At 43.2% G+C, this 25,982-nt stretch overlaps 1 protein-coding gene across 1 annotated transcript in view; it reads right to left on the bottom strand.

Annotated features, from left to right (window-relative positions):
* Window positions 1-25,982, bottom strand: part of LOC144498838 (glycogen [starch] synthase, muscle-like) — a 103,073-nt gene that overhangs the window by 13,357 nt on the left and 63,734 nt on the right. Inside the window, exons 8-12 of the mRNA XM_078220585.1 lie at window positions 22,875-22,981; window positions 9,994-10,053; window positions 8,528-8,606; window positions 8,013-8,126; window positions 6,182-6,308 (exon numbers count right to left, since the gene is read on the bottom strand). Of these exons, the coding sequence (XP_078076711.1) occupies window positions 6,182-6,308; window positions 8,013-8,126; window positions 8,528-8,606; window positions 9,994-10,053; window positions 22,875-22,981 (487 nt within the window). The remainder of the gene's footprint in view (window positions 1-6,181; window positions 6,309-8,012; window positions 8,127-8,527; window positions 8,607-9,993; window positions 10,054-22,874; window positions 22,982-25,982) is intronic.

The raw sequence follows: 25,982 nt of genomic DNA on the forward strand, positions 1-25,982 counted from the left end.
TTAGAATCCACTTTTTCTTGACAGCAAAGTTAAATTATATTGTAAAGTTCCACCTTCCACTGTAATAGTGAGCATTGTTACAGGACTCATTTATTTCTAACTTAAACTTCAGTGGTCAAAACCCAGATACACTCGTCAAAAACCCATCCACATGTCATTTTCATCCAGATACCCGTAGATGAGTTTTGACACGAATGTCCAGTCATTTAAAAAAACCCTGAAATTTAGACAGCAAAACTGTGGTTTTGAATTGTTGTAATTGAAAAGAAATACCGCACACATACCCAAGTGAAATTCTTTTGTTTTGGGCATCTACAAGTCAACTTGATTAGTGTCCGAGGATGAGGGAGCAAACATACAAGACACGTGAAGATAGAGGAGTAAAATTGAGAAGTATTTGAGTGTGAGTGCGCAACTTTGGCAGATAAACACAATCTCAGCTGGACAGTTCAACAACAAATTCATGTTTGCATGGTTCTGCACAGTGTAATGGCCCCAATTTTCCTCCCTCTTCAGTTGCAATGCCATTGGCAACTTTCCAATATCGCCACCAAATGGCCAACATTCCCACGTGAGTTTAGGTAGCAAGTATTTTCAGGTTCTTTACATCTCACATGACTATCTAGCAGGAGCCACTGGAGAGTAATCAGGAAGAATAATCCTGGTTGATTTACTCCTTTATATCTTATTGGCAAGGAGACCATTTCATAGAAAGCAGTTGAGGCCAAAACATTGCATGTTTTCAAGAAGAAATTAGATATACCTCTTGGGCCGAAGGGGATCAAAGGATATTGGGGGGCGGGTGGGGGGGGTGGAGGCAGGATCAGCCTATTGAATTGGATGATTAGCCATGATCATAATGAATGGTCGAACAAGCTCGAAGGGCCGAATGGCCTATTCCACTCCTATTTTCTATGTTTCTACGTTGTTAGCTACAGCAACACCTCTTTACTTTTATACTCCAGCCTTCTTGAAATAAAAGCCAACATTCCATTTGCCTTCCCTATTACCTTCTGTACCTGGATGCTAGTTTTCTGGGTTTCATGAACCAGGACCCTCAAAGTCCTTTTTGTGCTACAGCTTTCTGTGGTCTCTCACTATTTAAGTAATAATCTGCCTTTTCATCCTTCTAAAATGAACAATCTGATATCTTCTCACATTGAATTCCATCTGCCAGTCTTCTTCCCACTCGCTCAACCCACCAACATCTCTCTGTAAATGACTTATCTCTTCCTTACACCCTACATTCCTTCCCACCTTTGTATCATCTGCAAATTTGGCCACAGTACACTCTATTCCGCTAAATCATTATTATATATTATGAAGAGCTGCAGTTCCAGCACTGATCCCTCTGGCACTCCGACTGGTTATTGCCCTCCAACCTAAGAACGATCCCCTCTTCATTATTCGCTGCTTCCTGTTAGTTAGCCAATCCTCTATCCATATAATCTCTATAATATTATCTCCAACACTTTGAGCTGCTATCTTGCACTGTAGCCTTTTGTATGGCATCTCATCACCAGTGAGAGCGGAGAAGATGGGCAATTCAGAGTGCGGATGAAGTAAGGGTGCCATTCACAGCAGAAAGCAGCAACATGTCCATTAACAAGAAGAGGTCAGGGGGGAGGGGGGGGGCACAGGATAGGTGCACCAATGTTAGGTGTTCTCACTCAGGTTAATGTCCCCAGCATTGACCACACCTGATCAGCTCTGTTGGGTAGGCTACATCACCCACATGCCTGACACAAGACTCCCAAAACAAGCGCTTTATTCGGAGCTTCGACATGGCAAGCGAGCCGCAGGAAGGCAGGGAAAATGCTGCAAAGATACCTCAAAATCCCCTCAAAAAGGTGCAACATTCCCATCGATGTCTGGCAATCCCTGGCCAAAGTGGAGGAAAAGCACCGGGAAGGAGCTGGACACCTTGAGTTTCATCACTGAGAGCAAGCTAAAGACAAGCAGCAAGAACGAAAGGAGTGCGTGGCAAGCCTGGCACCCCACCCATGCACCCCTCCAACCACCATTTGCCCACCTATGACGGAGAACATGCATTGGACTCTTCGGTCACCTGAGAACGCATTGCTTACGTGGAAGCAAGTCAGCCTCGACTCAGAGGGACTGCCTAAGATGGTAGAATTGAGGCGTATGTACGCTTGGCAAGCTCAGTTAGTTTTCTCTCTCCAATTTAATATCCTGCCGACACTCATTCTCTAGTTTAACACTTGAAGGAAGGTCACATTTGCAAAGTACTTGAGGACTTTTGTTGGCCAGTTGCCCATCTGCTCCCCAAAATTGCTGCTTCTTCCCAATTCTTCCCAATGTGTTGACCTCCAGTCCGAGTTGGACTCTTCCACCGTCAGCTTGATTGCCACCAGTTTTTCCTGGTCACCCGTCCAAGTTTAGCTGTTGCCAGTTCTAACAATTTCTCTGCCAATGTCACTCTCCTGATTCAGCTAAGTCGTAATGCTGCCTCCTCCTCTTCTTGTACACTCAAGTCCCAACATTGTCACTTTTTCTCCTGTTATCTAACTCTTCCTAATGGTTCCTTGAGTTGCGACATTCGATTCTTTCCTGCTGAAGTACTCAAGTGCTGATAGATTGCTTCTCACTGGCCAGTGCCTTCCTCCACTCACTCATGTCACAATGCTGCCAACTTGGCCAATCCACCCAAGTCCTGCTGCTAACAAAATCACATTCTCAGCAACTGCATGCTTGAAAATTGCACATCATCATCATTTCTCAGCAGGCCAGGAAAACAATTGAGAAAAATATGGACACTGGTTCTCCTGACATTGCAACAGAAGATTGAATCCGGAAAAAGACTGATTATAATAATGATACCTTCCTGCAGCATAACACATAGCTGACGCAGTTAATTTCTGTCTGAGATACTCAGGTTTATCTTTTTCACAATGCAAGATTGATGGACCAATTATGAACAGAGCACTCCAACAAATAGTGCTCGGAAAGGTGCTTATTGACTGCTTTTTTGGGGAATAATAATTGGGAATCTACAAAAGCAGCCTGTAATGACTCTGAACTATTCAGTGAGGTCTTTCTTTTACACTGATCCACCTCAAATAATCTCTGCCATCATTTTCTGATTTACTGGTGTGTATAGAAGTATTACCACAAAATTGAGGAAGAGGAAAGTAGTGCCCATTTAATTGAAAATATTTTTTTGGAACGGATTGCATTATGTGATGTGATACAATGGTGGTAATAAAATAATAATTACTGTCATTTTCCTTTAATCTCCTGTATAATGAAGACTGTATACACTGGACTGAGGGGTTTGATGATTCTGTGCAAAATATATGTGTGGGGAAGGTAACTGCATCCAGGAAGAATCTACGTACAGACCAAAGATGCAACACGAGGAGCATCTTGCAGAGGTAACTGACAACGCTCTCTTGAAGAAAAACCTTTTTTCTGATGGTGGTTTCTCTCTTGCCTTCAGCTTTTACCCTTTCTTTCTCTATTGGAACCTTACTTTGCTTCTAACTCAAGGTTTTTGTAGGATCTTCAAACTGTGGACCCTTTTCCTTGTTTCAGCTTTCTTTCCTCTCAAACTCTGCTGTACCTCTGAAGTTTAATTGTGACTGGGTTACGGGTAGGCGAGTTGACAACGTGCGAATAAAGGGAAATAAGACAAGAAAGTGCTGGCAGCAGGTCAGGCATCATGCATGGACAAAGAATCAAAACTAATGCTTCAGGTTAGATGGACCTTCAGGTTGTGATGACCTTCCATCAGAACTGGGAAAAGGGGAATAGGTGGGAAAAAGAACAAAATGGAAGATGTGAAAGTGTGGAAGACGGGAGAAATTAAATTACTAAATAGTTGATGGGGCACAGCCAAAGGGAGTGGTAAGAGGACAATTTTAAAAAAACCACAAGATAAAAGCAAAATACTGAGGATGCTGGAATCTGAAACAAAAACAGAAAATGCTGGAAAATCTCAGCAGGTCTGACAGCATCTGTGGAGAGAGGATAGAGCCAACGTTTCGAGTCTGGAAGAATCTTTGAGTTCTGATGAAGGGTCACCCATACTTGAAATGTTGGCTCTATTTTCTTTATTCGTCACAAGTAGGCTTACATTAACACTGCAATGGAGTTACTGTGAAAATTCCCTAGTCGCCACACTCCAGCGTCTGTTCGGGTACACCGAGGGAGAATTTAGCATGGCCAATGCACCTAACCAGCACGTCTTTCAGACTGTGGGAGGAAACCGGAGCACCCGGAGCAGACACAGGGAGAACGTGCAAACTCCACACAGACAGTGACCCAAGCCAGGAATCGAACCCGGATCCATGGCGCTGTGAGCCACCGTGCCGCCCTCTGCTGAGTTTCTCCAGAATTTTCTGTTTCAGTTTCGGAAAAAAAACATGATGCGTTTAGAGGGTGTGTGAATGACAGAATAATGAATTGTTGCCACCCAAAAGCAGAAATGAGAAAAACGTGACTTTTGCTTTTCAGCAAGTGCGATTTTCAGTCGGACAAAATGATGTTCTTATTGATAGAAAGGACGTTCTGTTTTGCATGGCGATGTTGCCAAGCATATTCACCTATCACGTAACAGTCACCGTAAGGTTAAGTTATAACCTGTTTGGATTCTACACCAAGTTCTCTTGGTAATTAGTAACTTGCTGATTGAACTGTTTGGACTACTTGTTGTTGAATTTTAAAGTATTTAATTTGTAGGTAAGCCAATGACACTGTTCTCTGGGTACCGATCCACTGTGAATGCAGAGAGGTACGAGTGCCCTGGCGAGATCTGAAATTTGCTGTGCACAATCAATCAGGAAAGCCACTTAGAATCATAGAATCTTTCAGTGCAGAAGGAGACCATTCGGCCCATCGAAGCTGCACCGACCACCTTCCCACCCAGGCCCTATCACCATAAACCCAAGCATCTACCCTTCTAGTCCCCCTGAAACTAAGGGACAATTTAGCATGGCCAATCCACCTAACCCACACTTCCCTGGGGTTCAGTAGTTGTTCAGGAGTTAGTGATGCTGAGGATACGCATACTGCTCCCAATGACTGGTTAAATATAAGTATTCTTAAAAGCTTGAAAATTGGCTATTTGCTGCTTTCACGAAGTTGCATTATTAAATAATATGGAGACCTGAAGAGACACATGAATAACTCTTGACAGAAATGAAAATTTGTCTTGCAAACATTGCTTGAGGAAGATATTGTTGCTCTTTTAGAATGATTTAAGTGTCTGAAAAAAATGTAAATTTTGTGCTCAAGGAGGTGAGGGCAAACACATTTCGTTTCTTTTTTCTTTTTAATTTATTAGTGTCATAAGTAGGATTACATTAACACCGCAATGAAGTTACTGTGAAAATCCCCGAGTCGCCACACTCTGGCGCCTGTTCGTGTACACTGAGGGAGAATTCAGCATGGCCAATACACCCTAACCAACACGTCTCACACTTACAGTTTTGGCTCCAAGCAGTTCAGAAACAACTTAGGTCGATGCAGACTGTGTTCTGCCCCGAACACAGGACATCCTCACACACCATATTTTTCCATTTCCCACGTTCGATATTTTGTGGCCACAAAGTGATTTTTTAGCAGATTTGGACGGCCAGCCCCAATTCTAAATGCACCGCACGTGTTAGTGCCAACTGTCACTACAATTCACTCTCAGTTTGGCTTTTACAATGCTGATCATTAACGGGAGCCTATCACCTGGTCAGCAAGATAACTGGCCTCTGACTAAGTCAGCACCAGGAAAATAGCAAACTCCTAAAAACCCAATTGATTCATCAATGTTCTTCAGGAATGGAACTTTCTACTTGTACTCAGCCTAGTTTGTACGCGACTCCAGCTCTACACTATGCAACCAGCTCTTAAAATTTTCTTTATTAGTGTCACAAGTAGGCTTATATTAACACTGCAATGAAGTTAATGTGAAAATCCCCTCGTTGCTACACTCCAGCGCCTGTTCGGGTACACTGAGGGAGAATTTAGCATGGCCAATGCACCCTAACCAGCACATCTTTCGAACTGGGAAGAAACTGGAGCACCCCGGAGGAAACCCACGCAGATACAGGGAGAACGTGCAGAAAGCCCCAAGGATAGGCAACAAATACTGCTTTGCCGCTGTCGCCCACAACCCATGAATCGACTACTCTTTTAAAATTATGAACAAATACTTGCTGCAACTCACCAGGAGTGTATCCCCATGGCTCGTAATAGGAAGGAAACACACCCAAATGGCAGCCACGCACAAACTCTTCATAATCCAAAGGGAGCAAAGGGCTGGTGGACGACAGGAACTCTGGATGAAAGATGACCTGAAAGATGAACAATAGCCATTTAGAAAATGGCAGAGGCAAGGATTCAATCTTAAGCTTCCCCTGATGGTCCAGTGGGAAATGGTACCTTGTGTGGGACTGATGAAATAGATGGAAGATTCGATCCCTGCTTTGTTAATTGTTCCCTGATCTCATCCAGAGCTAGTGGGGAAACAGTAATTGGGATCAAACACTCTGGGTCAATGGGAAATCAGCAGCATTCTCGCTTGGAATTGCTAATCAGTGAATCCTATAGGAAGGACCAGCTGCACAACAGCTAAAGACACAAGCCAGTTCCACTGTGATGATTGCATAGTCTAATGTCTCAGCAATAATCACTATTCAAGCTTTGTACACGATGAATTACCACTTGAAGCAACAAGGGCGAGATGGGCAAAGGCAACTACCAGAAGTGAGCATTGTCCGTCAGGGACAGGACGGATAAGAGAAAACCAGAGGAAAATTTAGAGAACAGAAGAAAAAAATAGGCCAGGATTTTCCAGTACTGCGAAAATTCCTGCCCAAAGTCATAGGAACAGAGGAATTAGGAGCAGAAGTTGGCAAATTTAGCCCTTCAAGCCTGCTCCACCACTCAATCAGATCATGGCTGATCTCTCCCTGGTCTCAAATCCACCTCCCTACCTGTTCCCCATAACACAACATCCCTTTTTAAAAAAAAATTAGAAATATATCTATCTCCTTCTTGAAACCATTCAATGATTCAGACTTCACCATGCTATGGGACAGCAAGTTCCACAAATTCACCACCATCTGTAAGAAGTAGTTCCTCCTCACCTCAGTTTTAAATCTACCTTCTCTCAACCTATACCTGCGACTTATTGTTTGAGTTGCCCCAGAAGAGGAAACATTTGGTCTACATTTACCTTATCAATCCCTTTTAGAATTTTATATACCTCGATCAGATCCCCTCTCATCCTTCTAAGCTCCAGCGAGTAGAAGCCCAAACTCTTTAATCTCTCCTCGTACGTCAACCCTTTCATCCCCGAAATCAGTCTGGTGAACCTCCTCTGAACTGCCTCCAATGTCACCACATCCTCCCTCAAGACCAAAACTGGACACAATACTCCAGATGTGGTCTCACCAACATCCCATACGATTGCAACAACACTTCTCTACTTTTACACTTCAGTCCTTTTGCATTTAATGCCAACATCCCATTCCCTTTTTTATCACATGCTGCATCTGCATACCGACTTTCTGCAATTCATGAACATAGACACCCAGATCCCTCTGCCCAGACAAACTTTCAATCTGCTTTCCATTTAGATAATAATTTGCCTTTCTATTTTTTCTGCCAAAATGGACAACCTCACACTTATCCACATTAAACTCCATCTGCCAAATTGTGGCCCATTCTCCTAGCCTATCTATAACCGTCTGTAAAATTTTATATCCTCTTCACTGCCTGCTTTTTCAATGGATCTTTAGCTCGTCATCAAATTTTCTGTCCTGCCAGTGATGATTCCTGTCGGAGGTGGGAGTGGAAAATCCCACTCAAAGATTCTGTCACTGTAATATTTTATTATTCAGGGAAGAACTTGTCAGAACAACCACTCTGAAACCAATGGCAAGCAAGTATATTTGATTGAAAATTATTGGACTATCGCTGTTATGAGCCATTCCATCGGTGTAGGGAATTCATTAAGAATTTATCATAGTAACCAAGAAAAGTAGTGTCCATACCTTGACTCTGTCACTCATGCTATTAAACAACCCAATCCTTCGGACTGCCTTGAGGACGAGATCGTTGGAGTCATCCAGCATGTTGTGTGTACAAATAGGAGGCAGGGAACGACGCTGTTTGTCAAAAAGATATGCATGGGTCAGGGGAGTGAGAAAATGAGAAAGACACATACGCACGCACACACCGGCACGCACACAATCGGAGGTCACGTACCAACTGACTCAAGAATAGCTTCTTCCCTGCTGTCATCAGACTTTTGAATGGACCTAGCTCGCATTAAGTTGATCTTTCTCTACACCCTAGCTGTGACTGTAACACTACATTCTGCACCCTCTCCTTTCCTTCTTTATGAATGGTATGCTTTGTCTGTATAGCATGCAAGAAACAATACTTTTCACTTTATATCAATACATGTGGCAATAATAAATCAAATCAAATGTTTATATAGGGTAAAGCCTGAAGAATGGTGACTACAGAAAAGAGCATTCCTGAATTTCTCTGCAGAAGAGCTTACCTGAGTAGCATAAATGGCTCTCTTCATCATAGTGAAGTCCTCCCGATCCAAAATTGAGTTTATATTGGGCATCTCACCTCTGAAACCAAATTGACACTTCTTGAACAGGCTAACCTGTACAGCACAGTAGTTTTAAAACTCTATTTTTCTCACAAATAATCCTGCGATTTTTTTCTCAATTTTTATTTTAAATTTGGAGGTGGGGGGAGAATGAATTTATGTGAGAACAGAACACTTTTCCTATTCTTTCTATTTGTAACCCACTGTCAATGCTTCAGGCCAAACACAGCAGGGCATGGATGCAGAGCAAACTCCCATTTCTGCCCCACCAATGTGCCTTACTTCAAATTACAGCAAAACACTCCAATTCCATCATTGTTAATTTTACCATGTTCTACACTAACTTGGGGTGAAGTTGGAAAGTGAACCATAGAATCCTAGAGTGCAGGAGGCCATTCAGCCCATCGAGTCTGAAATGACTCTCTGACAGAGCATCTTACCCAGGCCTTTTCCCTGTGACCCCATATATTTACCCCCCTAGTGCCCCCCTTACACATATAAAAGGGACAATTTACAATGGTCAATCCAACTAACCCCCACATCTTTGGACTGTAGGAGGAAACCAGAGCACACAGAGGAAGCACACAGAGGAAACCCATGCGGGGAGAATGTACAAACTCCACACAGTCACCCAAGGCCAGAATTGAACCTGGATCCCTGGCGCTGTGAGATAGTTGTGTTAACCACTGTGTTAAACATTTTGAGTCTAGATGGCCCTTTGTCAGAGCTCTGACGAAGGGTCATCAGGACTTGAAAAGTTGGTTGTATTCTCTCCCCACAGATGCTGTCAGACCGGCTGAGATTATCCAGCATTTTCTGTTTTTGTTTCAGATTCCAGCATCTGCAGTATTTTGCTTTTATTGTGTTGGTCAAGATACTAGGTAAAGTCACTGCTCTGTTCTGAATTGTGTTTTAGGAACTTTAATCAATAGAATCATAGAATCCTGACAGTGCAGAAAGAGACTATTCAGCTCATGAAGTCTGTACTGACTCTCCGAAAGAGCATCCCACCCAGGCATGCCCCTCCACCCCATCCCCATAATCCCCTACCATGGCCAATCCACCCAACCACACTTTGGACACCAAAGGGCAATGTAGCATGGCTAATCCCCTAACCTTTGGTCTGAAGACACATTTCCCTCCAAACAGACAACACCTCCAATAATGCAGCACTTACTTAGTAATGTACTGTACTACTGTGCTCCAACCTAGAAATGGGGTTACCAACTCAGGGGTAAGAATGCCAGCAACTGAGCTGACCTGACAGATCATCACCCACACTCGGAAAGACAAAAAAATTAACAACAAAAAATAATAGAAAAGTGTCCAACTTGTTTGAATATGACTCTAATATGGAGCATTTGTCATTCTTAAGGATTGTGCTTCCATTGCACACAGGTACTTACTCCAAGAGTGACTCGTAAAGCTTTTTGCCAAATTTTTCTTTGATCACATTGGCGGTGTCCCTGAAAGAAAACACACAAGGTTTCAGATAATTGGAATTTCTCTGTCCCTAGCTCACCTGAATCTGGAGATAGAGTAAAATGATCCTCCTTCTGGTATCAGTTTGCATTTGCTGATTATCAATAGGTTTTAAATAACTGGCATAAAACATTTATTTGCCAATGACAATTCTTATTTTTGCGTAACTAGCATTTCCAACTCCATAGTGGCTGCACAAGTTGATTATCCAAAGTTACTCGTTACAAACTTTGAAGCTTACGCCAATACCAATAACCTTTTGATTATACATTAACGTTTGTACATTAAGCATACATTTTATTAAAAACTCATTATAAGTCCATAATTCATTATACTTGTATGTAGAGTTGTAAAAAATCCTATTGTGCAGGACAGCAGCTATTTCACCCTGTGATTTCACAATCTGGCCACCCACAAATCGCTTAAAGCAGTTTCGCTACTTGTTTTTCATTCAAAATATTTTCTCTCAGCAGCTGAAATTTCTAAAATGTAAAAAGAGTGGTTTATTTAATAAAAAACATATTTCACAATTACATGATTAAATTTTATCCCTTGAATGATTTCCCATGTCCTACTAAAGTTTTCATTTTAAGGATTTAGCCACTCTTTAACACCTGGCCTTGGACTTCTATGTTAATCTGTAACTATGATGCTAGGCGGGATTTTTCTCCCCCTCTGCGGCATGTTTCATAGTGGCGGGAGGCGGAATGCCGTTCACTGGCTGTGGGATCTCATGATCCCGCCATCGTCAGTGGGGTATCCCATTGAACACAGCTCCCACTGTTGGGAAACCTGCCACGGGGATGAGCATTGGCTAGACTGCAAGATCCCGCCAACGTAAACAGCAGCAAGATTTCAGCGAATGAGCTGAATTTGCATTCTGTTGTACTGAGAGAACGATACCCAAATTCTCAGGATGTACCAATACAGTTATCAGCTTGGTTGATGTGGTCGCTCTCTCTAGCCTCTATCAATTTTTGCCTGGTTTCTTTACTTTTATAAATTTGTCTCTCTTAGAAGACACGTTAAGTTTTTGTTGCTCTCGCATTGAGAGCTTCTTTAAGATTTAAGAATGTAGCAGCAGTGTGATCATACATGACAGATGGTGCCACTCTATAGAACTGGTGCTATTGCGTGCTTTGTTGCAAGGTCCCTGGAGTTGCCATTGGTGCACACCATTGTTGACAGCAGTGCAGTCAACTGTTCATCCATGACTGCACAGATTTAGTAGGTGCATTCATCACACCTTGCAGGGTATTTTGTTCAGAGTTAAGTGACTTTTGCAAACAATCCTGCTTCATTAACAACCTCTTCTGTGAACAGACTCAATGATGTCAAAAACCCTAATCAAAGACAGTAACAGTGCTGGCACTCTAGTCAGAGATGTCTGGGCATTAGTCACCACTACCACTTGGTCCCCAGACTTAGCTCAGTTAGTAGCACGCTCATCTGTGAGCTAGAAGATAGTGGGTTCAAGCCCTGATGCAGAAGAATCTTGGCTGACATGACTGTGCAGCACAGGATTGTTGGAGATGTCTTCTTTTGGACGAGATGTTAAACTGAGGCTCCATCTGCCTTCAATAAAGATCTTGGAGAACAAAAGGGAAGTTCTTCTGGTGCCTTGACCAACATTTACTTTTTGAAATAAATTAGTTTAATAGCAATCTTATTGCTATTGCTGGGATGTTTTTACGTGCAAATTATCTATCATATTTTGCTTAGAGTACTTCATTTGCAGGATATCCTGGGGAAATGAAGCGTGTTACCTCAATGCAAATACTTGCCTTCATTTCCTTTACAGTTTGACCCACTCAGTTAGAGCTCAAATTCACTATCGCTACCCTGTGGAGCTGTGTGAAGCTTGGTAAAGATGGGACGAGAGATGCCAGGGTGGTGCCTTGCTTAGAGACACTGGAAATGGCATGTTTGTTTTCCAAGCTCATGAAATCGGAAGAACACGGTAAAATCCGAGAAGAATTTTGAATAATTTGAGGTTCAGTGATTCTGTGTTTAAGTGACAGAAAAGGAAGACATGGTATTATACGGACATGATGGTAACAGGCCGGAATTTAAAAGAGTCTTTATTTATCATATTACATCCGCATACATGCATAGGAAATCTAATTTGAACCTCATTGCATTCCTTCTTATTCTTGCCCTGCCTAATGCCTCTTCTTTCCCATTCTAGTACTATCTGTCTCTTTCAATTCTCAATGCATCTTGGTATTCCTCCTCATTGCTCACATACCCCTGCCAATCATATCATAGAATCAGAGAATCCTACAGTGCAGAAGGCGGCCATACGGCCCATCGAGTCTGCACCGACCACAATCCCACCCATCCCCATAACCCCATGCATTCACCCTAGCTAGTCCCCCTGACATTGAGGGGCAATTTAACATGGCCAATCCACCTAACACACACATATTTGGACTGTGGGAGGAAATTGGAGCATCCGGAGGAAACCCACACAGACACGGGGAGAACGTGCAAACTCCACACAGAAAGTGACCCAAGCCAGGAATCGAACCCGGGTCCCTGGCGCTGTGAGGCAGTAGTGCTAACCACTGTGGCACTGTGCCCCCCCAAAAAGTTAGCTTAAACCCTTCTCAACAGCAACAGCAAACCACCCGACCCAAAAACTGACACGAACAGCTTCTTTCCCACTGCCATCAGACTTTTGAATGGTCCTACCACATATCAAGCTGATCTTCCTCTTCACCTTATTGGTAACTGCAACACTATATTCTGCACCCTATCCATTCCTTCTCCTCTATATATTTTATGAATGCTATGTAACAGCTCGCAAGGAACAACACTTTTTACTGCATCCCGGTACATGTGACAGTAATTAACCAATTCAATTCAACCCTGCTCCTGGCTCTGTTTAGGTGCCATCTATCCAGCTAAATCCTCCAGAACTGATCCACAAGTCCCAGGAATTCAAAGCCCTCCCTCCTGCGCCATCTCTCCAGTCACGCATGCTGCACCATCCTCCCATTTCCTCACTCACCTGCACGTGTATCAAAAGTGGTCTGGAAATTACTACCTTTAAGATAGTTTTTCCCCTAGTTCTCTAAAATCTGCCTGCAGGACCACATCCCTCTTTCTACCCATGTCATTGATCCTTATCTGGACACTGACCACTGGCTGCCCCTGCAGAACGCCCTGCAGCTATTCTTTACCCTGGCACCGGGGAGGCGACATCTGGAATCAAGTTAACAGCCGCAGAAACACCTGTTTCTCTAACTAGCGAATCCCCGATTACCATTATTTTTCCCAACCTTTCTCCTGTACAGCTGAGTCAGACATGTTGCTGTGGACTGACTTGGGTGAAGCAGTGGCCCCATTAGTACTCAGAGCATAACAATAGTTGAAGAGCGAGATGCACTCAAGGGACTTGTGCTTCAACTGCTGTATTAACTGGCAGTCACCCTTCCCTCTCTGCTTGAGATATCATAGAATCACAGAATCCCTACAGAGCAGAAAGAGGCCATTTGGCCCATCGTGTCTGCATCGACTCTCCAACACAGCACCTTACCATAGGCCCTATCCCCGTGACCCCACTCGTCCCCCTAACCTACAGATCTTTGGATACTAAGGGGCAATTAAGCATGGCCATTCCACCTAACTTGCACATCTTTGGACTGTGGAAGGAAACCGGAGCACCCGGAGGAAACCCACATAGGCTCGGGCAGAACGTGCAAACTTCATACAGTCACCCAAGACCGAAATGAACCAGGGTCACTGGTGCTGTGAGGCAGCAGTGCTAGAACCACATCTATAAGTGTTATCTAAGAAACTCTCATTCTCACGGATGCATCACAGTGACATCAGCTGCTGCTGAAACTCCAAAACCCACAGCTCAGCTGTTCCAGCCGACAGCACTATCGGAAGAACATAATGTCAAATTGCAAATCTCCACATGTGTGATATGTGTCATAGAATCCCTACAGTGCAGGAGGCGGCCATTCAGCCCATCGAGTCTGCACCGACAACAATCCCACCCAGGCCCTATCCCCATAACCCCATGCATTTACCCTAGCTAGTTCCCCTGACACTAAAGGGAAATTTAACATTGCCAATCCACCTGACCCACATGTCTTTGGACTGTGGGAGGAAACCGGAGCATCCGGAGGAAACCCATGCAGACACAGGGAGAATGTGCAGAGACAGTGACCCAAGCCAGGATTCGAACCTGGATCCCTGGCGCTGTGAGGCCGATGGTAGTCATGATGTGGAGATGCCGGCGTTGGACTGGGGTAAACACAGTAAGAGTTTTAACACCACCAGGTTAAAGTCCAACAGGTTTATTTGGTAGCAAATGCCATTAGCTTTCGGAGCGCTGCTCCTTCGTCAGATGGAGTGGAAATCTGCTCTCAAACAGGGCACAGAGACACAAAAACAAGTTACAGAATACTGATTAGAATGCGAATCTCTACAGCCAACCAGGTCTTAAAGATACAGACAATGTGAGTGGAGGGAGCATTAAGCACAGGTTAAAGAGATGTGTATTGTCTCCAGACAGGACAGCCACTGAGATTCTGCAAGTCCAGGAGGCAAGCTGTGGGGGTTACAGATAGTGTGACATAAACCCAACATCCCGGTTTAGGCCGTCTTCATGTGTGCGGAACTTGGCTATCAGTTTCTGCTCAGCGACTCTGCGCTGTCGTGTGTTGTGAAGGCCGCCTTGGAGAACGCATACCCGAAGATCAGAGGCTGAATGCCCGTGACCGCTGAAGTGCTCCCCCACAGGAAGAGAACAGTCTTGCCTGGTGATTGTCGAGCGGTGTTCATTCAGTCATTGTCGTAGCGTCTGCATGGTTTCCCCAATGTACCATGCCTCGGGACATCCTTTCCTGCAGCGTATCAGTTCAGCCTCTGATCTTTGGGTAAGCGTTCTCCAAGGCGGCCTTCACAACACACGACAGTGCAGAGTCGCTGAGCAGAAACTGATAGCCAAGCTCCGCACACGTGAGGATAGCCTAAACCGGGATGTTGGGTTTATGTCACACTATCTGTAACCCCCACAGCTTGCCTCCTGGACTTGCAGAATCTCAGTGGCTGTCCTGTCTGGAGACAATACACATCTCTTTAACCTGTGCTTAGTGCTCCCTCCACTCACATTGTCTGTATCTTTAAGACCTGGTTGGCTGTAGAGTTTCACATTCTAATCAGTATTCTGTAACTTGATTGTGTGTCTCTGGTCTCTGTATGCCCTGTTTGAGAGCAGATTTCCACTCCATCTGACGAAGGAGCAGCGCTCCGAAAGCTAATGGCATTTGCTACCAAATAAACCTGTTGGACTTTAACCTGGTGGTGTTAAAACTCTCGCTGTGAGGCAGCAGTGCTAACCACTGTGCCACCCATGAGGCCCATGAGTTAGCAGTGCTGTGGACTCCATTCTTTAATATCATTTCATTCAATCTCATGAGTGAAAAGTTATTGCATCCTTATATTTGTTGTGTATTTTGTCTAAACAAGGTCAATTACATCACATCATAAAAATATCAACTACATGCCACTGGTTAACTTGATAAAGATACAGCAAACAAAATAAAACAGCAGCACCCATCCAGTCACACAATGAATCACTCTTGAAGCGTATCGATTGTTCTTATGTAATCAAATGAGACACCATATCAACCAGCATCATTTTACAAACAACATTACGTTGACTGAACCTTGAATTTTTTTGATAGTATTGGTTGTGGGAAAGCTTCCCACTTTTCAAACAGCATCAAAGGACATTTAACAAGACAAACAGGATCTTGGTTTAACATCCTATCCAAAGGATATTCACCTGAGACTCAGGATGTTTACCTGTCCAAGGGCTCCCAAACTACATGCTACCAACTGAGCCAATCTGAAACATAAATATGCATTGGTGTTCACCTGGGTTCTACAATCCTTGCTTATCAAAATGAAGTTAAGCAGGTGGACTTTGAAACGTGTCCATAAACTATTGTTTAAAAAAAGATAATGACAAGAGTCACAGACTTCTCGAGAATGATCAGAATCCCAGACCAGTAGAACTATCGTCATACTCCATAACAGAATTATTGGCCTAATCTACTTGGCAATGTCAAGAATTGCCTTCAAAACAAATAACACTACTATGGTTATCCCTTGTTACCACTTTTTCTCCAAGCCCACAACTAGATGGGGATGGGAGGGGCAGGGAGAAAGGGAACTTGGCTTAATTTAACTGATAAAAATTAATTAAAATCCAAACATCAATAAAAGTAGAAAAAAGCTAAAACTACCAACATCCAATTGTAATTGATCCTAAAGTCCCATGCTCTTAACTTACCCAAGTTAATATAGAAACTCAATTTGGAGCACTTGAATGTCTTTTTATCATCCTTTAAGCAAATAAATGTTTAATGATTCATTTGTTTTTACTTTACTGTTCACTCATACAAATTTATGTTCTTTAACCTCTAATTTGACATATGTTGAAGTAATTAATAATCTCTCCAACATCTTAATGCATGGGACAAAGTGAAAGAAATGAACTTAAATTTTAAGGAACTCTATCAAGGCTAAGTTTACTTTATTGCCTATTTCCAACAGAAGTGACAGAATGTACTGATTATCTGCATGTGCGTGTACAAAAGCCAAACGTGTCAATGAAGACTATGGGTGGGATTCTCCAGCCATTCATTTCAGCGGGAATGGAGATTTGGCTGAGTGTCAAGTTCTCTGTCCTCACTGGCGGGGCGGCCGGAGAATTCTGGCCATTATGTCATTATAATATTTTTACTTTATTAACTTCTTCACAATGCTGGACCTTAGGAACACTAATGCAAATGCAAAATACTATATGCTAGAAATTAACACTAAGCACAGGAAACACTCAGCAGGTCAGGCAGCAACTATGGAGAGAGAAACAAAGTTAACATTGCTGATCAATGGTCTTTTGTCAAAACTAGGAATAGTTAAGAGTTATAAGAGATTTTAAACAAGTTCAGAGCGGAGAGATGGGAGATGAACAAGAGTGCAGCTTTGTGATGGGGTGGAAAGCAGATGAGATAAAAGGACAAAACGATAGATGGTGCAAAGCCAAAGAGAGTGGAAATGGGACAAGCAAAAAAACAAAAGATGGGTCTGGAAGGGGTGTGAATGTGAAAAAGCAGAATCGTCACCAACAACCACCACCCAAGAACAAACATAAACAAGAAAAAATGGGGGGAGATGTCATGATCTAAACTCCTGAATTCAATGTAGAGTCCAGAAGGCTGTAAATTGCCTCATCAAAAGAAATGCTGTTCCTTAAATTTACATTGAGCTTCATTGGGATATCACAGGAGCCAAGGACAGAGAGGCCAGAATGAGGGTGGGGTGGAGAATGAAGATGACATGAAGCTGACTGAGCAGAGGTATTCTGCAAAGTGGTCACCCCCTCTGAGTCTCGACTCCCCACTGTAGAGAAGCACTGATGAGCAGCAAACACAGTGTACTAAATTAACACAATTGAAAGAAGTTCGAGTAAATTCACCTTGGAGCACTGGGCGGTGAGAAGGGAGGAGGTAAAAGGGCAGGAGTTGTATTCCAGGGTCACTAAAAAAAGGGCAAGAGGGTTTTAAATATTAAATAGGCCATAGTCTGGGTTCAGTGAACCGTGCGCCGTCACTGCACTAAGTCAGCATGCAAAATCTAGCATTTCAACAAATTTCATCGCCTTCTTCGGAAGGCCAGAGATGGTTACACTCGGCTACTGGAAGCAGCCATAACATCTGTTTACCATATCATATGTCAGCGATGGGAACCACAAGTAGCATTTTAAAGCCCATCCCCACTGCAGTTCTGGTATAAAAAAAAGCATTATTCATGTGACTCAAATACCAGACTGGTTCAGAAACAATCCTAGGAGTTACGCACAAAATTTGAAGCCCTTGGTTAACTTGAATAGTGACAGAACACAATGCTTCCTTGTCCTATTGCGTACGGTCTTTAGCTCAAACCCTTATTCATCTGTATTCATTCATTACTTTGAATGGAGATGCTTATTAAGTTATAACAATGAGACCACTCATACAAAAAAATACATATTTGTGTTGCAAATATAGTCAGAATCTGCAAATACTTGAGCTTTTCAAAATCACCTGAAGGAGAATTGCATTACATTTGATGCATTAGCCAGGGGAAGGAGGAAATTATCAGCATGGTGGCAATGCGTCAGAAACTGAAGTGTGTTCAATCTTTCTGGGCACGTGCATGAGTTGATATCACTCATCACCCTTCATTAATACTCTAGTTAGACTCAGCTGATTGCATGATAAATGAGAGCAACATAGAACTGAAAACATACGAGTGCCATAGTCCTCAGTGCAATCCGCCTTCAAGTGAACACAGATCTTTAAATACTAATCAAATAAAGGGAACACTAAGCTCTAAAATCTTCCTCCCATCAGGGTTAGATAGCTACCAGGAAGAGAAATGACACTGTTGTTTACGTAAAGCATGTAAAGCAAAGATTCCTTCCAAATCAATCCCACCATAGAAAGTTTTCTATAGTAAATCACATCGTAAATCATAGTAAATCTACCTCAAAGCAATTTGCATTTTGGAAGAAATAATTATGGATGCAGAGCCAGAGGAGAAGTGGAGATGCTTTGGGAATCAAAGGCACAATCTAAGAGAAGAGCTTAGATGAGATTTGTCAATGTGAGTAGGGAAATGACAAGGTGAATGGAATGGTACCAGAAGAATGAGAATATGAGGGCTGACTGACCAATGGTAGAGTGGAGAAATAAGGAGCAGCCTGATGTTAGAAGACTGAAGATGTGAGGACACGAAACAGAAGGTGATGATTAAGCTGACTGGAGTGAAACCCTGAAACTGAAAAAAGTATTTTTTACTGGGGCAAAGAAACCGAGTACAGTTTTCAAAAGAGCAGGAATGATGGGACTCTGTGACATAATGTAGGTTGGCATAGAAGTTGCAATCTTTTGTTGAATTGAAGTATGTGGTGTGTTGAGACATGGAGGCCAGTTGACAGAGTATTGGAGATGTTGAGCCCTTACATGATAAAGACATAAGTTTCAGCATCACTCAGAGCAACAGAGGTAGGCACAGGCAATAGTGCAAATTTGGAAAAAAATCAGTTTGCCCCCAGTGGATATGGGGGAATGAAGTTGAAGCCAACATTAACACTATGGCAGCAAATGATACCAGAAACATACAGTGCTGCAGAGAGCCACAAAGAATGGTTACAGTTCTGGCAACATTAAACTGGAGTAAACTCTGGTTCATCTAGGTCTTGGAGGGCAGTAGGCGAATGAAGTAATAATCTTCAGATTGAACTAGATGTTACCAGTATTCATATGGTAGCTGGTCCAATGCTTCAAGATTATGTTGCTGAGGGTTAACATGTAGATGGTAAAAAGGAGGGTGCTATGAATAATACACACCAGAAGTAATTAATCTGGATAGAGGAGAAATTATTGGAAGTAATGTGATGCTTTCATGATGAGGTACAAGACGAACCAGAAGAGAACAATGGCTCAGAGGTGAACTGTGGAAGAGAGACGTTGGAAAATGATGGAGGAATCAATGTTGTAAAAGACAGCAGAGAGGCCCAGGAGAATATGGAGCCTATCTGGGAACTTCCGAGAGGGATTCCCCGGTGCATCTTAGAGGTACCTCCTAATTCGACACTTGGGAGCCAGGAAGTTAGGGCCATTGTTTTTATGTATGACATCCATGGTTTCTATGCAGCCTGTGAAGACTAAGAGTTGGACACTCATGATCGACACACAGCCACTGAATTTCAAACTAATTCATTGCGTGTGAAGTGATTTGTGTCGTGATTAAAAGCTGACATTTAAATACAAGTTGTTTTAGACTTTATACTTTCCCCATAACTTCCTACAGAAGTTCATAAGAATATCAATTTGTGTTATTAAGAAACATGAATCATTTAATATGCATTCTTCTCCCACATTTTTCAATGGGCTTCATTCATTGTATCTTGATTGGCAAAGATTTCAATTGCTGAGATGATTTGAGATTCATTCGATATACCCCATATCTCTTAGATCTTAATTTAGCTGTTTACATATAACAGATATAAAATTTCCTCTATCCAATCCCTTCTCTTGGTTTGTGCAATATGTGAGAAAGGAGGCTGTTATGCGTCATTCACAAGATGTAGTCTTGCAGTCTGGGCTAGAGTGGGCTCAGCAGAAGGCTGCATCAACTTGATATCTGCAAGGAAAGTTTGATCTAATGTACTGGCACAACAGTACAACTAGTTACAGGAGTGTTGTCTCATGTTGCAATCATCGAGGATCATCTTGTAGAAGGACCAGCGTATAGAATCCCTGCAGAGCAGGAGGGGGTCAATCAGCCCATCGAGTCTGCAGTGACTCTCTGACACAATATCTCACCCAGGCCCACCCTCCGCCCTTTCCCCCTAACCCCGTGCATTCACTCCACTAATTCCTGTAACTTACACATTTTTGGATATTAAGGGGCAATTTAGCATGGCCAATCCACCTAACCTGCACGTCTTTGGACTGTGGGTGTAAACTGGAGCACCTGGAGGAAACCCACACACACACACGGGGAGAATATATATAAAAAGCATGCTTCAGACTTGTAATAAAGCTTCATGCCAAGGTGGCAAATAGAATGTATGTAAGCCTTTCTGTAAGCCAGTAAAATTACAATATGGTTATTAATCGTTGTGGATGGCACCAATTCCTGGTCTTTCACTTCTCAATATAAAAGTTGATATTTGTTTCATTAATTGCATGTTAATTGACTGTAGCATGAGCCCAGGCAGCAAAGCTACATCTCATGAAAATATGGATAAAGCTATAAGAGCCTCCCTTTGAAGTCTGCCTCTCTGTCTTTTTCAGTAAAGAGACATGAGCTAGTCTAAGTAGTTCTTCCCATAGGCTGCCATACCACCGACGCCCACTGCTGTTCAATTCATCAACGTTCCCTCCAGTGCAGTGGTTCAATCTCACTATTCAACTCATGTGAGATAATGAATTTGATACTAGGCCTTGGAAGGCTAAAAGCAAGGAATAGTGCACTATTATCAGGCTCTTCATGGTCATTATGTCTGGCATAGTTTCCAAGTCTCCTGGCTGACCTAAAAAAAGGAAAGGGGAGCAACAGTTAGAATGTAGCTGTGAAGGCAAACACTAGCAGGTTCTTGTTGCAATTATACATGGCCCTGGTGAGGCCACACCTGGAGTATTGTGTGCAGTTCTGTTCTCCTTATCTGAGGAAGGATGTTCTTGTTCTGGACAGAGTGCAGAGAAGGTTTACCAGATTGATCCCTGGGATGGCAGGACTGAGGTATGAGGAGAGATCAAGTCGAATAGGATTGTAGGAGTTCAGGAAAATGTGGGAGGATCTCATAGAAGCCTATAAGATACTAACAGGACTAGATAGGATAGATGTAAGAAGGATGTTCCCGATGGTGGGGGTGTCCAAAGCCAGGGGTCACAGTCTGAGGACACAGGGTAGACTGTTTAGGACACTGATGCGGAGAAATTTCTTCACCCAGAGAGTGGTCAGTCTCAATTACAGAAAGTAATTGAGGTCAAAACGTTGTATGTTCTCAAGAAGCAGTTAGATATAGCACTTGTGGCATAAGGGGATCAAAGGATATGGGGGGTGGAAGCGGGATCAGGCCATTGAGTTGGATGGTGAGCCATGATCATAATGAATGTTGGAGCTGATTCAAAGGGCTGAATGGCCTCCTCCTGCTCCTATTTTCTATGTTTTTATGTTAGAAACTACAACAATGCAGCGCCACGTTGTGACAGTCAAGAGGTAAAGATGCATGACTGAGTGTTAAATATAAAGAGAAGATACCAACAAGCTGTGGTGTGCAGAGCCTCAGACCTTCCTGTTTTCAATGCTGACTACTGTCCATTTTCCTGTGATGCAAAAGGCAGTATTTTTCATAGGATAGAGTTCAAAGCAGCAGAACCTTTCCATGCCGATTGTCTTCCTGATTTTGTGTGTAGGGTTCCCCTGCCAGAGTGGAAGCAGTAAGAGCTTTGAACCCCTGACATACAGGAGGAGCTGACCATATTGCAGACAATGACAGAACACAGTGCAAGTATGGCCAAGAGGCAGAAAGTAGGCACAGGACAGCTTGCCTCGCCCAATGAAAAAATCAGGGAAAGCCGTCCATTGCAACGGGTTCCCTGTTGTCTCCTCTCGATGCTGCTTCTGCTGGAAACCAAAATCAGTCTTGTTGTCTTCTCCTATAATTAGGGGGTAACCATTAGTCCAGAGGCACACAATCCTGCTCGTGGCAATCATTGAGATTTGGGGATAAAGCTGGACTTCCTGTGATGGTGAAAAACAGGTAATAGCAAATCAATGGTTTCTTTTACATCCGACACAATCTTTATTTCCATTGGCATCAATTAAAAAACTTTGGAAAGATTAAGATGAGCTGTTGACCCAACCTTACACCATCACAAAGTTAACACCTCCCTCTCTTTTTGGGGTGAATCTGCTGTGAATCCAGGGTTAATAGTGTTGGACAGTAGCCCGAACCTTTACACAGTCATCCAAACAATTTAAGCAGTTTTCCAACTCTTACACACACTAAAGATGAGCAGTTCGTTTTCAAGGTCTCATTCATATTTTACTAGTTTCTTCACCTTCAGATGACTAACTTCCAACATCACGACAAATAAAAATTGTATTATTAGATATCCCTTGTGGGTTCGACCTTTACTGAGCCCTCTAAATTCAACAGTTCAACATTTTTACAGGTATCTACTTATTTTTCCTTTGGACGTTCTTCAATCTGTACTTTTCTTACCAAAGTTGTTTTCGTACTGCTTGCCCCTTGAGGGTTTCTACATTGAAGTTATTGGTCCTCGCAGGCATGATGAAAAACGCAACCACGGTTACTTCACTTCGGTTTGCCTAATTTCAGAGCAGAAACATTGAATGAAACATTGCCTTGCAGAGCGAATTAACTGCTCAGAGATGACATAACATTTGTGACTTTTAGCTTTAACCCTTAAACTGCTGACAATTCCTGGAAATCTGCTTATCACTGTTTGTGCAACATTCAGCAGAGACTGATGGAGTGAGGATACATCATGGAGAATACTCACATATACAAGGTGCTGGATTCTTCCTGTTACTTCAGGAATTAATCACCTGCAACAGGCATTCTTCAGAAGAATCATAGATCCTTTAACTCTCATTTACCCTGGGGCAGCACGGTGGCAGAATGGTTAGCACTGCTGCCTCACAGCGCCAGGGACCCAGGTTTTCCTCCGGGTGCTCCGGTTTCCTCCCACAGTCCAAAGATGTGCAGATTAGGTGAATTGGCCATACTAAATTCTCCCTCAGTGTACCCGGAGTATGGCGACTAGGGGATTTTCACAGTAACTTCACTGCAGTGTGAATGTAAGCCTACTTCTGACTAATAAACTTTACTTTTACTTTAATCCCCCTGACACGAGGGTCAATTTATCATGGCCAATCAACCTAACCTGTACATCTTTGGACTGTGGGAGGGAATTGGAGCACCCGGAGGAAACCCATGCAGATACGGGGAGAAAGTGCAAACACCACACAGACAATGAGCCGAGGCTGGAATTGAACCTGGGTATTGGCGCTGTGAGGCAGCAGTGCTAATCACTGTGCCACCGTGCCTAGAAAGCAGAAGGAGCAGAAGGATAAATAAACAGCCAATAAATAAATTCATCTGCAGTCGCAATGAGCTTTGCTACTGGGGTGGCACAGTGGTTAGCACTGCTGCCTCACAGCACCAGGGACCTGGGTTCGATTCCAGCCTCAGGTCACTGTCTGTGTGGAGTTTGCACATTCTCCTCGTGTCTGCATGGGTTTCCTCCGGGTGCACTGGTTTCCTCCCACAGTCCAAAGATGTGTAGGTTTGGTTGATTGGCCATGCTAAAATTGACCCGAGTGTCAGGGGATTAGCAGGGTAAATATGTGGGGTTACAGGAATACAGCCTGGGTGGGATTGTGGTCGGTGCAGACTCGATGGGCCGAATGACCTCCTTCTGCACTGTAGGGATTCTATGATTCTATACTGAGCTGTTACATTTTTATTTTGCAGCCTGGAGTGCTGCTTCAAGCACAATGCTAGTCTCAGCCAGTCATGTTGTTGAATGGTGAACGAAAAGCATCCCTTGACACTTGTGCAACTGCTCCACTCCTTGTGCTTTCTTTGGGACTGTTTGGCAAGAAAAGGGGCACCAATTTCCTGCTTCAGCTATTATTACAAATGACAAGAGGGTTTGTTGGCTCGCTAGAAATTCATTCCATGAAGCTTACAAGATAATTCCTATTACACTGGCTTTGTGGATTTTCCTCAGCCAAGTATGGATCCCTATAATCAGACAAAAATGGCCTCGAATATCATCCTTGCCATTTGTCACCAATTGAAATCAATGCCCTCTGCCTTTTGTGACAAGATGCAACTTCATAAGTGATTCTGTTTCAATCTTCAACCTATTCAGAGTTAGCTGATCTCAGTCAGAAAGTAGGCTGCAGCATCTCCATCTTAGAGACATCCGAATGGTGGAAAACCAGAACCACTGGAGCTCCAAAGAGACTCAAATTCCACATACACTGTTAAATTGTTATTAACAAGTACAGAAGATACAGCTCAACACGTGGCTAAACAGCTGGTGTAGGAGGGAGGGTTTCAGATATCTAGACCATTGGGGTCTCTTCCGGGACAGGTGGGACCTGTACAAGAAGGACAGGTTGCATCTAAACTGGAAAGGCATAAATATTCTGGCTGGGAGGTTTGCTAGTGTCACACAGGAGGATTTAAATTAGTTTGGCAGGGGTGTCGGAACCAAAGCAAAGGTGAATTAACTGAAGGGGAACCAGAGAGTGGGGCCAGTAAGACTCAGAGAAAGAGCAGGCAGGGTGTGGTTGCTAATTAAAGAAGGTCTGGTGGACTGAAGTGCATTCGTTTCAATGCGAGAAGTGTAACAGGTAAGGCAGATGAACTTAGAGTTTGGATTAGTACTTGGAACTATGATACTGTTGCTATTACAGAGACTTAGTTAAGGGAAGGACAGGATTGGCAACTTAATGTCCCAGGATACAGGTGTTTCAGGTGGGATAGAGGGGGATATAAAAGGGGTGGGGAAGTTGCACTACTGGTTAAGGAGAATATTACAGATGTACTGCGGGAGGACACCTCAGTGGGCTCATACAGTATGGCAATGTGGGTAGAGCTCAGGAATAAGAGGGGTGTAGTCATAATGTTGGGGGTTTACTATAGGCCACCCAACTGCCAGTAGGAGAGGAACAGATATGTAGGCAGATTTTGACAAGATGTAAAAGTAACAGGGTTGTTGTGGTGGGGGATTTTAACTTCCCCTATATTGATTGGGACTCACTTAGTGCCAGGGGTGTGGATGGGGCAGAGTTTGGAAGGAGCATCCAGGAGGGCTTCTTGAAACACTATGTAGATAGTCCAACTGGGGAAGGGGCCATACTGGACCTGGTATTGGGGAATGAGCCCGGCCAGTTGATCGATGTTTCAGTAGGGGAGCAGTTTGGGAACAGTGATCACAATTCAGTAAGCTTTAAGGTACTGATGGATAAAGATAAGTATAGTCCTCAAGTTAAGGTGCTAAATTGGGGGAAGGCTAATTACAACAATATTAGACAGGAACTGAAGAGTGTAGATTGGGGGCAGATGTTTGAGGACAAATCAACATTTGACATGTGGGAGGCTTTCAAGTGCACATTGATAGGGATTCAGGACCGACACATTCCTGTAAGGATGAAGGATAAGTTATGACAAATTTTGGGAACCTTGGATAATGAGAGATTTGTGAGCCGAATCAAAGAGAAAAAGAAAGCACTTGTTAAGGCTAGGAGGCTGGGAACACACGAAGCAAGTGTGGAATACAAGGAAAGTAGAAAG

Source organism: Mustelus asterias, chromosome 9, assembly GCF_964213995.1.
Source record: "Mustelus asterias chromosome 9, sMusAst1.hap1.1, whole genome shotgun sequence".
Classification (NCBI taxonomy): domain Eukaryota; kingdom Metazoa; phylum Chordata; class Chondrichthyes; order Carcharhiniformes; family Triakidae; genus Mustelus; species Mustelus asterias.